We start from the raw sequence: 16,188 nt of genomic DNA on the forward strand, positions 1-16,188 counted from the left end.
GCAAGATTTCTGGCTCACACAGACCTGTAACTTCTTCTTTAAGAGGCTCCTCTGTCCTCCACTCGTTACCTGTATTAATGGCACCTGTTTGAACTTGTTATCAGTATAAAAGACACCTGTCCACAACCTCAAACAGTCACACTCCAAACTCCACTATGGCCAAGACCAAAGAGCTGTCAAAGGACACCAGAAACAAAATGTTTGACCTGCACCAGGCTGGGAAGACTGAATCTGCAATAGGTAAGCAGCTTGGTTTGAAGAAATCAAATGTGGGAGCAATTATTAGGAAATGGAAGACATACAAGACCACTGATAATCTCCCTCGATCTGGGGCTCCACGCAAGATCTCACCCCGTGGGGTCAAAATGATAACAAGAACGGTGAGCAAAAATCCCAGAACCACACGGGGGGGACCTAGTGAATGACCTACAGAGAGCTGGGACCAAAGTAACACACTACACCGCCAGGGACTCAAATCCTGCAGTGCCAGACGTGTCCCCCTACTTAAGCCAGTACATGTCCAGGCCCGTCTGAAGTTTGCTAGAGAGCATTTGGATGATCCAGAAGAAGATTGGGAGAATGTCATATGGTCAGATGAAACCAAAATATAACTTTTTGGTAAAAACTCAACTCGTCGCGTTTGGAGGACAAAGAATGCTGAGTTGCATCCAAAGAACACCATACCTACTGTGAAGCATGGGGGTGGAAACATCATGCTTTGGGGCTGTTTTTCTGCAAAAGGACCAGGACGACTGATCCGTGTAAAGGAAAGAATGAATGGGGCCATGTACCGTGAGATTTTGAGTGAAAACCTCCTTCTATCAGCAAGGGAATTGAAGATGAAACGTGGCTGGATCTTTCAGCATGACAATGATCCCAAACACACCGCCCGGGCAACGAAGAAGTGGCTTCGTAAGAAGCATTTCAAGGTCCTTGAGTGGCATAGCCAGTCTCCAGATCTCAACCCCATAGAAAATCTTTGGAGGGAGTTGAAAGTCCGTGTTGCCCAGCAACAGCCCCAAAACATCACTGCTCTAGAGGAGATCTGCATGGAGGAATGGGCCAAAATACCAGCAACAGTGTGTGAAAACCTTGTGAAGACTTACAGAAAACGTTTGACCTCTGTCATTGCCAACAAAGGGTATATAACAAAGTATTGAGAAAGTTTTGCTATTGACCAAATACTTATTTTCCACCATAATTTGCAAATAAATTAATTAAAAATCCTACAATGTGATTTTCTCATTTTGTCTGTCATAGTTGAAGTGTACCTATATTGAAAATTACAGGCCTCTGTCATCTTTTTAAGTGGGAGAACTTGCACAATTGGTGGCTGACTAAATACTTTTTTTGCCCCACTGTAGCCCTTGGTTCACTCCAGACCTGACTGCCCTTGACCAGCACAAAAATAACCTGTGGCGTACTGCATTAGCATCAAATAGCCCCCGTGATATGCAACTTTTCAGGGAAGTTAGGAACCAATATACACAAGCAGTTAGGAAAGCAAAGCCTAGCTTTTTCAAACTGAAATTTGCATCCTGTAGCACAAACTCAAAACAGTTCTGGGACACTGTAGTCCATGGAGAATAAGAGCACCTCCTCCCAGCTGCCCACTGCACTGAAGCTGGGAAACACTGTCACCACTGATAAATCCACAATAATTGAGAATTTCAATAAGCATTTTTCTACGGCAGGCCATGCGTTCCACTTGGCTACCCCTATCCCGGTCAACTGCCCTGTACCCCCCACAGCAACTCGCCCAAGCCTCCCCATTTTTCCTTCACCCAAATCCAGATGGCTGATATTCTGAAAGAGCTGCAAAATCTGGACCCCTACAAATCAGCCGGGCTAGACAATCTGGACCCTCTCTTTATAAAATGATCTGCCAAAATTGTTGCAACCCCTATTACTAGCCAACCTCGCTCTCATATCGTCTGAGATCACCAAAGATTGGAAAGCTGCCGTGGTCATTCCCCTCTTTGAAGGGGGAGACACTCTAGACCCAAACTGCTACAGACCTATATCTTTCCTACCCTGCCTTTCTAAGGTCTTCGAAAGCCAAGATAACAAACATATTACCGACCATTTCAAATCCCACCGTGCCTTCTCCGCTATGTATTCTGGCTTCCGAGCTGGTCATGGGTGCACCTCAGCCACGCTCATTTCCAATCCAAAATTAAATCTAGAATCGGCTTCCTATTTTGCAAAACAAAGCCTCCTTCACTCATGCTGCCAAACATACCCTCATAAAACTGACCATCCTACCGATCCTTGACTTTGGCGATGTCATTTACAAAATAGCACCCAACACTCTACTCAACAAATTGGATGCAGTCTATCACAGTGCCATCCGTTTTGTCACCAAAGCCCCATATACTACCCACCACTGCGACCTGTATGCTCTCGTTGGCTGGCCCCCGCTTCATACTCGTCGCCAAACCCACTGGCTCCAGGTCATCTACAAGTCTTTGCTAGGCAAAGCCCCGCCTTATCTCAGCCCACTTGTCACCATTGCAGCACCCACCCGCAGCACGCACTCCAGCAGGTATATTTCACTGGTCCCTCATAGCCAATTCCTATTTTGTCAGACATCACCGGCAACAATGTCGCCTATGGGCACAAACCCACCGTCGCTGGACCAGACAGGACCCTCCAGCATGACAATACCACCAGCCATACTGCTCGGTCTGTGCGGGATTTCCTGCAAGACCGGAATGTCAGTGTTCTGACATGGCCAGCAAAGAGCCCGGATCTCAATCCCATTGAGCACGTCTGGTACCTGTTGGATCGGAGGGTGAGGGCTAGGGCCTTTCTCCCCAGAAATGTCTGGGAACTTGCAGGTTCCTTGGTGGAAGAGTGGGGTAACATCTTACAGCAAGAACTGTCAAATCTGTTGTAGTCCATGAGGAGGAGATGTACTGCAGTACTTTTAATGCAGCTGGTGGCGCCATCAGATACTGACTGTTACTTTTGATTTTCACCCCCCCCCCCCCCCACTTTGTTCAGGGACACATTATTCAATTTCTGTTAGTCACATGTCTATGGAACTTGTTCAGTTTATGTCTCAGTTGTTGAATCTTATGTTCATACAAATATTTACACATGTTAAGTTTGCTGAAAATAAACGCAGTTGACGGTGAGAGGACGTTTCTTTTTTTGCTGAGTTTAGCTCCTCTGGCTACACCATGGTGCTACCCTACAGAGTGCTGTTGACGTAACTTTAGACCTTCATTGCAAAACAGTGTGTTTTAATTAATTATTTGGCAACGTGAATATATTTAGTATAGTTTCATCTAAAAAGGATCACTTTTTTCATGTTTCACTATTTTTATTAAATTCCATAAGGATGATGGTCCTCCCCTTCTTCCTCTGAGGAGCCTCTGCTATTCTATGTCTATGGACATAGGGCAGCAGCCTCTAAGATGCAGGGTTGAGTAACCGGGTGGTAGCCGACTAGTGATGGCTTTTTAACAGATCCATGCATAACGAACCATGCATAATGCACGTTCACTAATAATGACCAACATCTTGTAGCAGGCATTATAGAACATTAACACAGCTAGGTCTCATAAACAATCTCTCACGCACTACTAACCAGCTAATCTTTATATTTAAAGTCTAATAAACTTGGATTTATTTGCTGGTTAACAAGGTAGAACAGTTGAAATTGTTATGAACACACCCTTCTGTCCATCCCCAACGTTATGCATGTTCGCCTGTCCACTTTGTTCAAATCAAGTGGCCTACCTTATGATTTACGCAGTCTCCTCTGAACAGTTGATGTTGAGATGTGTCTGATGCTTGAACTCTGTGTGAAGATGTGAAGCATCTATTTGGTCTGCAATCTGAGGTGCAGTTAAATGCCGATTTCAAAAAAATATATATGTTTATTTATTTATATTTATTTTTTAATTATTTTTTAATATTTATATATATATTTTTTTGAGGCTGGTAACTCTAACTTATCCTCTGCAGCAGACTCTGGTTCTGTGTTGACTGACCTTCATGTCTTAAAGCAGTGGTTCCCAAACTTTTCATAGTCCCGTACCCCTTCAAACATTCAACCGCCAGCTGTACCCCCTCTAGCAACAGGGTCAGCGCACTCTCAATGTTTTTTTTACCATCATTGTAAGCCTGCCTCACACACTATACAATACATTTCATTAAACATAAGAATGAGTGTGAGTTATAGTCGCAACCCGGCTTGTGGGAAGTGACAAAGAGCTCTTATAGGACCAGGGCACTAATAATAATAAATCATTTTAATATTTATCTAACCATCTTACATATAAAACCTTATTTGTTCATTGAAAATTGTGAATAACTCACCACAAGTTCGTGAGAAGGGTGTGCTTGAAAGTATGCATATAACTCTGCAATGTTGGGTTGTATTGGAGGGAGTTTCAGTCTTAAATCATTTTCCACACACAGTCGGTGCCTCTATTTAGTTTTAATGCTTGTGAGGGCCGAGAATCCACTCTCGCATAGGTATGTGGTTGCAATGGCCATCAGTGTCTTGACAGCGTGATTTGCCAAGGCAGGATACTCTGAGCGCAGCCCAATCCAGAAATTTGGCAATGGCTTCTGATTTAAATGACATTTTCACAGAACCGCATGTTGCAATTTCAATGAGGCTCTCTTGTTCAGATATCCGTATGTGGACTGGAGGCAGGGCATGAAAGGGATAACGAATCCAGTTGTTTGTGTCATCCGAATGTACCTGCGTAATTGTGCACCCAACTTCAGTGCCTCGCTATATCACATTTGACATTGTCCGTAGGCGTGAGTTCATTTGCACACAAAATCATGGAAAGACCTGTGTGTTGTCCTTGTTAATGCAGACAGAGAAGAGCTCCAACTTCTTATTCATAGCTTCAATTTTGTTCTGCACATTGAATATAGTTGCGGAGAGTCACTGTAATCCTAGATTCAGATCATTCAGGCGAGGGGGGGAAAAAACATCACCCAGATAGGCCAGTCCTGTGAGAAACTCATCATCAGTCAAGTGGTCAGACAAGTGGAAATGATGGTCAGTAAAGAACTTTAAGCTAGTCTCTAAATTAAAAAAAGTGTCAATACTTTGCCCCTTGATAACCAGCGCACTTCTGTATGTTGTAAAAGCATTACCTGGTCGCTACCCATCATATCATTGCATAGTGCAGAAAATACACAAGAGTTCAGGGGCATTGCTTTAACAAAGTGAACCATTTTCACTGTTCCCGGGTTTAAGTCTCCTGGCCTTCACATGGCCATTTATGATTCACCAAAGGATGGGTTTATGTTCATCTCTGTTGTCCACTGGCTGTGTCCCCTACAAAAAGTTGTGTCCGTGGTTTCCTTTCAGCATGTCTGTGAATTATGTAAGCCAGCTGTGCGACCGAGTCAAAAGAGCAGGGAACAAGAGTCACCTCATGGGAGAACAGTAATACTGATGAAACACCTCGCAAGCCCTCCTCATCCATCTTAAGCTTTTCATCAGTGTTTTGGCTTGAGGGAGTTATGGTAGAGCTGACTTAAGACAGGAACTTCAGAAGATGACAACACTGTTTTTAAATGTTTTTGCACAATGATTTATTCATTTACCCTCATGATTAAAATTCATTAATTACCTAAATTTGAATAAAAAATAGGTGTCAGGGCATTGGCTGGTGCCTTTGCACTGCTTGTGTTTCTCCCAGCACCATTTCAGTGTTGCGGCCCCTTTTCCTAGCTATAATTTTTTCCCCAGCCCAAGATAATTAGTCACATATTGGTTTGAATGGAAAGTTTGGGTGTTGGAAACCCAGGAAATGTAGGGAAACTCAGGTTAATAATTAACCCAAGACCTGTGGAAAAACTGTACATCACCAGCCAGAGAAAAGTACTCGATGATGTTGCACATTTCCTCGTACTGCACAATATACAGGAAGTCAAACCCAGGGCATCTAACCAGGGCCCGTCCTAACCAGGGCCCGTCCTAACCAGGGCCCGTCCTAACCAGGGCCCTAACTCTGGACTGTGATTTTCTATGGCTAAATGCATGGCAGTGAGGTCAGTCCCTCCCACACAATACCCCATTCAGTGCCCAGTGTCAGTAACCTCTCTATGTAGCACAAGGTACGGGTGCCTCCGGTTTCCTCCTCGGGAGCGTTCCTCCGGTCAGATGAGCCTCGGATCCTCGCCTCTTGTGAAACACGAGCTTATAATTTTGGGCTCATAATTTCCACTCTGTCTGTGTGTCGTGCATTTGGTTTGAAATGAAAAATACACACAGCCAACAGTGCCTTGGTCTGTCGTGGATAGACATACAGGTTCTGGTGACACACTGAAAGCTCACAGAATCCTTTTTTTAGACCCAACTGGATGTAGGATGTTGTGCCCTTATTGCACATTCCCACAAAATCCAATTTAACTGAGAGATATAGTTAGCTCTGTAGAAGCATCAAAGACAGTTTATCTACTAAGCATTAGCATTTGTCTCACAGTATAATGCATAGTAAAGCAGTGTGATGGTCTACATTTCCTAAGGGAAATCTTTTCAGCCATAATCTCCTTTATTTTCAGACCTGAGCTAAACTGAAGTCTATGCAACACTGTTTTGTCAGCACTTTTAAAATGAACATAGATAATGAGTATATGAAGGGTGTGTATTTGATTGCATCATGCACGTACACTACCGTTCAAAAGATTGGGGTCACTTAGAAATGACCTTGTTTTCCATGAAAACACATGAAATTATTTGCAAAATGAATAGGAAATATAGTCAAGATGTTGACGAGGTTATAAATAATGATTTTACATTGAAAGAATAATTGTGTCCTTCAAACGTTGCTTTCGTCAACGAATCCTCCATTTGCAGCAATTACAGCCTTGCAAACCTTTGGCGTTCTAGTTTTTAATTTGTTGAGGCAATCTGAAGAGATTTCACCCCGTGCTTCCTGAAGCACCTCCCACAAGTTGGATTGGCTTGATGGGCACTTGATGGGCACTTCTTACGTACCATACGGTCAAGCTGCTCCCACAACAGCTCAATAGGGTTGAGATCCGGTGACTGTGCTGGCCACTATTATAGACAGAATACCAGTGTCTGTTCTTTTGCCCATCTTAACCTTTTATTTTTATTGGCCAGTCTGAGATATAGCTTTTAATTTGCAACTCTGCCGAGAAGGTCAGCATCCCGGAGTCGCCTCTTCACTGTTGACGTTGAGACTGGTGTTTTGTGGGTACTATTTAATGAAGCTGCCAGTTGAAGACTTGTGAGGTGTCTGTTTCTCAAACTAGACACATTATTGTACTTGTCCTCTTGCTCAGTTGTGCACTGGGGCCTCCCACTCCTCTTTCTATTCTGGTTAGAGACAGTTTGTGCTGTTCTGTGACGGGAGTAGTACACAGCGTTGTACGAGATCTTCAGTTCTTCGCAATTTCTCGCATGGAATAGCCTTCATTTCTCAGAACAAGATTAGACTGACAAGTTTCAGAGGAAAGGTCTTTGTTTCTGGACATTTTGAGCCTGTAATCGAACCCATAAATGCTGATGCTCCAGATACTCAACTAGTCTAAAGAAGGCCAGTTTTATTGCTTCTTTAATTAGCACAACAGTTTTCAGCTGTGCTAACATAAATGCAAAAGGGTTTTCTAATGACCAATTATCCTTTTAAAGTAATAAACTGGATTAGCTAACACAACGTGCCATTAGAACACAGGAGTGATGGTTGCTGATAATGGGCCTCTGTATGCCTATGTAGTCATTCCATTAAAAAACAGCCGTTTCCAGCTACAAGAGTCATTTACAACATTAACAATGTCTACACTGTATTTCTGATCAATTTGATGTTATTATAATGGACAATTTTTTTTCTTTTAAAACAAGGACATTTCTAAGTGACCCCGAACTTTTGAATGGTAGTGTATTTACCGAGCTCTGGCTTGTTGCTGTATCAAGGCCTCAAGGGCCATGTAATATGTTGAAACACATACTGATCTCTCGCTCTCGCTATCCTCTCTCTCTCTCTCTCTCTCTCTCTCTCTCTCTCTCTCTCTCTCTCTCTCTCTCTCTCTCTCTCTCTCTCTCGCTATCCTCTCTCTTTTCGCTATCCTCTCTCTCTCTCTCTCTCTCTCGCTATCTCTCTCTCTCTCGCTATCCTCTCTCTCTCTCGCTATCCTCTCACTCTTTCGCTATCCTCTCTCTTTCGCTATCCTCTCTCTTTCGCTATCCTCTCTCTTTCGCTATCCTCTCACTCTTTCGCTATCCTCTCACTCTTTCGCTATCCTCTCTCTCTCGCTATCCTCTCTCTCTCTCGCTATCCCGCTATCCTCTCACTCTTTCGCTATCCTCTCTCTCTCTCGCTATCCTCTCTCTCTCTCGCTATCCTCTCTTTTCCTCCCCCAGTCCTCTTCCTCCTCCCAGGAGCTCTTGCACCAGCTGCCCTTCCAGCCCACGGCAGATGAGCTTCATTTCCTGTTTAAACACTTCCGGAGCACGGAGAGTGTAGCGGACGAGGAGGGGCAGCCCTCACCCCCCGTGAGGCTCCGCTCCCGCAGTCTCAGGTAGGCACACCCACTAATCAGATCACCAACACCCTTAAAGGGATAAAATAATAAATTTATAGGATGTTTTCACACCTCGAAGGTAATCACATATCAAGAAGTCCTATTTTGGAATGAGGTCAACACATTTTTCCTAATGTTCGGACAAGACGTATTTTCATTGGGAAAATGTACTTTGCTGAAATTGCTTTGACTACTTTTATTTATGAAGTACAGTAACTTCTTACTTATTGGCTTTATCTCAATCACAGTACTTCCTTTGACAAACATTTGTGTGGATTCTTATCTGTGCATAGAGGTGAAGGCTTTTCTATTGACTTTGCATAAGCTATTGAATAACAAGATTGTTGACTTCATCCAGCCATCCAGGCTCTGTTTGCATAATAGTGTTTATGCTCTTACATCATGGTGTCTCCTTGTCAATTAGTCACCCCTCATTAAAACACAGACGTGTCTCTGACCCATCTGGTTCTCGTGGTGGTTAGAAAGAGGCAGTTGTACAGGCGTTAGGAGTGTCTGTGAGTTCTGCTGTGCTTTGATGTGGTCAGGTTTCCTGTGACGTGTACTGCGTGGGCCACAGACCGGCCTGTGCTTGATAGATATATAGGGCAGATTTTAGTCAACAGGCCACCAAAGTTCCATGGCCATTATATGTAGCATTTTAACTAGACAGTGCTATGAGAGCAACCAGTCTCTCACAAACACGATAATATGACAACAAATGTACATACAAAGGAGCCCGTTGTTGCATTTGTAAACATACAGTTGAAGTCTTAAGTTTACATACACCTTAGCCAAATAGATTTAAACTCAGTTTTTCACAATTCCTGACATTTAATCCTATAAAAAATTCCCTGTCTTCGGGCAGTTAGGATCACCACTTTATTTGAAGAATGTGAAATGTCAGCATAATAGTAGAGAGAATTGATTTATTTCAGCTTTTATTTCTTTCAACACATTCCCAGTGGCTCAGAAGTTCATATACATTCAATTAGTATTTGGTAGTATTGCCTTTAAGTTGTTGAACTTGGGTCAAACGTTTTGGGTAGCCTTCCACAAACTTCCCACACTAAGTTGGGTGAATTTTGGCCCGTTTCTCCTGACAGAGCTGGTGTAACTGAGTCAGGTTTGTAGGCTTCCTTGCTCGCACACACTTTTTCAGTTCTGCCCACAAATGTTCTATAGGATTGAGGTCAGTGCTTTGTGATGGCCACTCCAATACCTTGACTTTGTTGTCCTTAAGCCATTTTGAGACATTATTTAACAAAATGAAGAGAATTTTTAATGCTGTTCATATTCATTTCAAACAAGGCAAAGGGTTATATTACTCAGATATTTCACGCCAAAGAACAACTGTCTGGACAAATGTTGATATTTTTTAAAGCTGCAGTGTATAACTTATTGGGCAACCTGACCAAATTCGCATAGAAATGTGAGTTATAGATCTGTCATTCTCATTGAAAGCAAGTATAAGAAGCGGTAGATCTGTTCTATGTGTGCTATTTCTATGCTTCCTGTTAAGTTTAGTTTTTGTGTCTTTCACTTTCGGTTTTGTACACCAGCTTCAAACTGCTGAAAATACAATATTTAGGGTTATGGAAAATATATTTCACAGCGGTTTAGATGGTACAATGTTTACAATGACTGCTTGTTTCGTCACATGAACTATTGGAATGTTAACAACCAGGAAATGGCGGAGGGATTTCTGCATTTTGCAACTTTTTAAAGGTTAACAGGGTGATGAAGAGACTGCTGTTAGGAAAATTATGATATAATGACTGAACAATAGTCTTATTTTAAATGAAACTGTAACTAAGTAAACTTATACTCTGTTTTATTATATCTGATTAACAATATGAGTTCATAAGAAGGGATTGTGTGACACGGACAAGGAGTAATTAAAGTTAATGAACACCATTCGAACTAGGAAGAAAGGAATGGTTTGTGGATTAAGTAAACAGATAAGGTAGTTAACCTATGGTTGAACCGACAAAACTGAGCTCTGGGGTGTTTTAGATAAGGCTGTGAGTGCATTCCTAGGTTTTCTGTTAATTAGAACTGTCAGCTTATTGGGGATCGTGGGTCAGAACTGTCAGCTAAGTGTATGTGCTAGTGGGTCAGAATGAACTCAGAATGAACTTTTAAAGTTCCCTTTGTCTCGGTCGGGAGGAGGGCATTCATTCTAGAAGCAATGAAATGACGTCTTGTTATTGTATATAAACTGTTGCTCGTTGTAACATGGCAGCGCGCTCTGAGAATAAATTCTGTTACCTATTATTGATAAGACTGGTCTCCGTCTATTTTATGCAAACAAGAATCTTACAAATTCTCATAAAATAGATTAAGGGAATTAAATTAATGAAAACACATTGGTATAATTAAATTACAGTAACAACTGCACTGATTTATTAAGGGGGAGCCCTACACTCCTGGGCACCCATGTAATCAAACACAAGTGAAGACAACAAGTGTGTTCATGACTACATAACTGTTGAACTAAACTCCGCCAAAAGTGGCATTTGATGTTTTTTTGTGCTTACCGGTACTTTTGAATTTCTACTCTGTTTGAAAGTTCTAATAGTCATAACGCTAAGATTATTCATACGCAAATGAAGAATTGGACTGTGATTGTCTTGTCTTCCTCCAGCCCTGGTCGGACATGTGGCACCTTTGATAATGAGATTGTAATGATGAATCACGTTTACAAAGAGCGCTTTCCGAAGGTAGGTGTTATTTCCTGACTCGCCACACTGCTTTTCCTAGCACATCAATAGATTCATCATGTACACGTCTCTTCTAAATACGTTGATCTTGTTTACTTTTATATTTCACTTTGATCTGCTTCTCCACATTTTCTTACGTTACAGCCTTATTCTGAAATGGATTCAATTGTTGTTTTCCCTCATCAATCTACACACACTACCCCATAATGACAAAGCAAAAACAGGTTTTTAGAAATGTTTTGAAATATAAAAAATGTAATAAAAGGAAATAAACCATTTACATAAGTATTCAGACCCTTTACTCAGTACTTTGTTGAAGCACCTTTGGCAGCGATTACAGCCTCGAGTCTTTTGGGGTATGAGGTTACAAGCTTGGCAGGTCTCACCAGAGATGTTTGATCGGGTTCAAGTCCAGGCTCTGGCTGCACCACTCAAAGACATTCGGGGACTTGTCCCGATGCCACTCCTGTGTTGTCTTGGCTGTGTGCTTAGGGTCATTGTCCTGCTGGAAGGTGAACCTTTGCCCCAGTCTGAGGTCCTGAGCACTCTGGAGCATGTTTTCATCAAGGATCTCTCTGTACTTTGCCCCGTTAATCTTTTTACGTTTATCCTGACTAGTCTCCCAGTCCCTGCCACTGATAAACATCCCCACAGCATGATGCTGCCACCACCAAGAAAGCTAAGGTAACGGAGCTAAACAACTATCGCCCCGTAGCACTCACCGTCATCATGAAGTGCTTTGAGAGACTAGTCGAGGATCATATCACCACCACCCTACCTGACACCCTAGACCCACTCCAATTTGCTTACCGCCCCAATAGGTCCACACACAACGCAATCGCAATCACACTGCACACTGTCGTAACCCATCTGGACAAAATGAATACCTATGTAAGAATGCTTTTCATCGATTTACAGCTCAGCATTTTATACCATAGTACCCTCCAATCTCATCATTAAGCTCGAGACTCTGGGTCTCGACTCTTCCCTGTGCAACTGGGTCCTGGACTTTCTGACCGCTTGCCCCCAGGTGGTGAGCGTAGGAAACAACATCTCCACCCGCTGATCCTCAACACAGACGCACAAGGGTGTGTTCTCAGCCCTCTCCTGTACTCCCAATTCACCCATGACTGCATGGCCATGCACGCCTCCAACTCCATCATCAAGTTTTCAGACAACACTGCAGTGGTAGGCTTGATTACCAACAACAACGAGACAGACAACGAGGGCCCTCGGAGTGTGGTGTCAGGAAAATAACCTCACACTCAACGTCAACAAAACAAAGGAGATGATCGCGGACTTCAGAAAACAGCAGAGGAAGCACCCCCTATCCATATCGACGGGACAGTAGTGGAGAAGGTTGAAAGTTCCTCGCCGTACACATCATGGACAAACTGAAATGGTCCACCCGTACAGACAGCGTGGTGAAGAAGGCGCAACAGTGCCTCTTCAACCTCAGGAGGCTGAAGAAATTTGGCTTGTCACCGAAAACACTCACAAACTTTTAGAGATGCACAATCGAGAGCATCCTGTCAGGCTGGCTTGGTATGGGCAGTAAGGCTCTCCAGAGGGTAGTGAGGTCTGCACAACGCACCACTGGGAGCAAACTACCTGCCCTCCAGGACACCTACACCACCCGATGTCACAGGAAGGCCAAAAATATCATCAAGGACAACAACCACCCGAGCCACTGCCTGTTCACCCCGTTATCATCCAGAAGGTGAGGTCAGTACAGGTGCATCAAAGCTGGGACCGAGAGACTGAAAAACAGATTCTATCTCAAGGCCATCAGACTGTTAAACAGCCATCACTAACATTGTTTAAACAATGCCTCTTTATATAATGCTTACATACCCTACATTACTCATCTCATATGTATTTACTGTACTCTATACCATCTACTGCATCCTGTAAATGCCGCACGCCATCGCTCATCCACATCCATATATTTACATGTACATATACTTATTCATTCCTTTACACTTGTGTGTGTATATAAGGTAGTTGTTGTGAAATTGTTAGATTACTTGTTAGATATTATTGCACGGTCGGAAATAGAAGCACAATCATTTCGCAACACTCACATATCTGTTCACCATGTTTGTGACCAATAAAATTGGATTTGATTTGACCATGCTTCACCGTGGGGATGGTGCCAGATTTCCTTCAGACGTGTCGCTTGGCATTCAGGCCAAAGAGTTCAATCGTGGTTTCATCAGACCAGAGAATGTTGTTTCTCATGGTCTGAGAGTTCTTTAGGTTACCTTTGGCAAACTCCAAGCGGACTGTCATGTGGCTTTTACTGAGCAGTGGCTTCCATCTGACCACTCTACCATAAAGGCCTGATTGGTGGAGTGCTGCAGAGATGGTTGTTCTTCTAGAAGGTTCTCCCATCTCGATAGAGGAACTCTGGAGCTCTGTCAGAGTGACCATCGGGTTCTTGCTTACCTCCCTGACCATGGCCCTTCTCCCCCGATTGCTCAGTTTGACCGGGCAGCCAGCTCTAGGAAGAGTCTTGGTGGTTCCAAACTTCTTCCATTTAAGAATGATGGAGGCCATTGTGTTCTTGGGGACCTTCAATGCGGCAGACATTTTTTGACACCCTTCCCCAGATCTGTGCCTCGACACAATCCTGTCTCGGAGCTCTATGGACAATGAATTCCTCTATGAATTCCTTCAACCTCATGACTTGGTTTTTGCTCTGACATACACTGTCAACTGTGGGACCTTTATATAGACAGGTGTGTGCCTTTTCAAAATGATGTCCAATCAATTGAATTTACCACTGGTGAACCAATCAAGTTGTAGAAACATCAAGGATGATCAATGGATACAGGATGCACCTGAGCTTAATTTTGAGTCTCATAGCAAAGGGTCTAAATAATTATGTAAATAAGGTATTTCTGTTTTACATTTTTTGTACATTTTGAGGTATTGTGTGTAGGTTGATGAGGGAAAAAAATCTAATTTTATCCAAGGCTGTAACGTAACACAATGTGGAAAAAGGGAAGGGTTCTGAATACTTTCTGAATGCACTGTATTTGGAAAATGCACTTTAGATCAAGTTTATCATAAAATGTAATGTGATTTTCCAGGCAACAGCCCAGATGGAAGGGCGTCTGCTGGACATCCTCGCCGACTGCTCCCCAAACAGCAACCTGCCCCTGGCCGACGGCGTGCTGGGCTTCATCCAGCACCAGCTAGTAGAGCTGGCCAGAGACTGCCTAGACAAGTCCCAGATGGGCCTGGTCACCTCACGCTACTTCATAGAGCTACAGGAGAACCTGGAGAAGCTACTGCATGAGGTAGGCTGAATTTTTTGGGGACTAAGCTAAAGTATAATGCAGTATACAGTTGAAGTCAGAAGTTTACATACACTTAGGTTGGAGTCATTAAAACTAGTTTTTCAACCACTTCACAAATTTCTTGTTAACAAATTATAGCTTTGGCAAGGCGGTTGGGACATTTTTCCAGCAATTGTTTACAGACCGATTATTTCACTATTACAATTCCAGTGGGTCATAAGTTTACATACACTGAGTTGACTGTGCCTTTAAACAGCTTGGAAAATTGTCATGGCTTTAGAAGCTTCTGAGAGGCTAATTGACATCATTTGAGTCAATTGGAGGTGTACCTATGGATGTATTTCAAGGCCTACCTTCAAACTCAGTGACTCTTTGCTTGACATCATTGGAAAAATCCAAAGAAATCAGCCAAGACCTCAGAAAAAATTTGTAGACCACAAGTCTGGTTCATCCTTGGGATGCCTGAAGGTACCACGTTCGTCTGTACAAACAATAGTACGTAAGTATAATCACCATGGGACCACACAGCCGTCATCACTCAGGAAGGAGACGCGTTCTGTCTCCTAGAGATGAACGTATTTTGGTGCGAAAAGTGTAAATCAATCCCAGAACAACAGCAAAGGACTTTGTGAAGATGCTGGAGGAAACGGGTACAAAAGTATCTATGTCCACAGTAAAACGAATTCAATATCGACATAACCTGAAAGCTCCAAAACCGCCATAAAAAAGCCAGACTACGGTTTGCAACTGCACATGGGGACAAAGATTGTACTTTTTGGAGAAATGTCCTCTGGTCTGATGAAACAAAAATAGGACTGTTTGGCCATAATGACCATCATTATGTTTGGAGGAAAAAGGGGGAGGCTTGCAAGCCGAAGAACACTATCCCAACCGTGAAGCACGGGGGTGGCAACATCATGTTGTGGGGGTGCTTTGCTGCAGGAAGGACTGGTGCACTTCACAAAATAGATGGCATCATGAGGTAAGAAAATTATGTGGATATATTGAAGCAACATCTCAAGACATCAGTCAGGAAGTTAAAGCTTGGTCGCAAATGGGTCTTCCAAATGGACAATGACCCCAAGCATACTTCCAAAGTTCTGGCAAAATGGCTTAAGGACAACAAAGTCAAGATATTGTAGTGGCCATCATAAAACCCTGACCTCAATCCTATAGAAAATGTGTGGGCGAGCAAGGAGGCCTACAAACCTGACTCAGTTACACCAACTCTGTCAGGAGGAATGGGCCAAAATTCCCCCAACTTATTTTGGGAAGCTTGTGGAAGGCAATATTACCAAATACGAATTGAGTATGGAAACTTCTGACCCACTGGGAATGTGATTAATGAAATCAGTCATTCTCTTTACTATTATACTGACATTTCACATTCTCCAAATAAAGTGATGATCCTAACTGACCTAAGACGGAATTTTTACTCAGATTAAATGTCAGGAATTGTGAATAATTGAGTTTAAATGTATTTGGCTAAGGTGTATGTAAACTTCCGTCTTACTGTATACAGTATGCACAAGGTAGCCTCATCGATTTACTCGAGTGTACTCAGATGGAACTTTTAGGCACTGTCAAATTAATGTGGTCTGAGGAGCTCTGCCATTTCTATTGGCTTTCTACTG

General features: G+C 42.8%; 1 protein-coding gene across 2 annotated transcripts in view; it reads left to right on the forward strand.

Annotated features, from left to right (window-relative positions):
- LOC135558525 (microtubule-associated serine/threonine-protein kinase 3-like) overlaps positions 1–16,188 on the forward strand; it is a 62,546-nt gene that overhangs the window by 22,779 nt on the left and 23,579 nt on the right. For both annotated transcript variants that reach the window (XM_064992387.1, XM_064992386.1), the window contains 3 exons: positions 8,369–8,526; positions 11,174–11,249; positions 14,345–14,554. In XM_064992387.1, the coding sequence (XP_064848459.1) occupies positions 8,369–8,526; positions 11,174–11,249; positions 14,345–14,554 (444 nt within the window). The remainder of the gene's footprint in view (positions 1–8,368; positions 8,527–11,173; positions 11,250–14,344; positions 14,555–16,188) is intronic.

Source organism: Oncorhynchus masou, chromosome 17, assembly GCF_036934945.1.
Source record: "Oncorhynchus masou masou isolate Uvic2021 chromosome 17, UVic_Omas_1.1, whole genome shotgun sequence".
Lineage (NCBI taxonomy): Eukaryota > Metazoa > Chordata > Actinopteri > Salmoniformes > Salmonidae > Oncorhynchus > Oncorhynchus masou.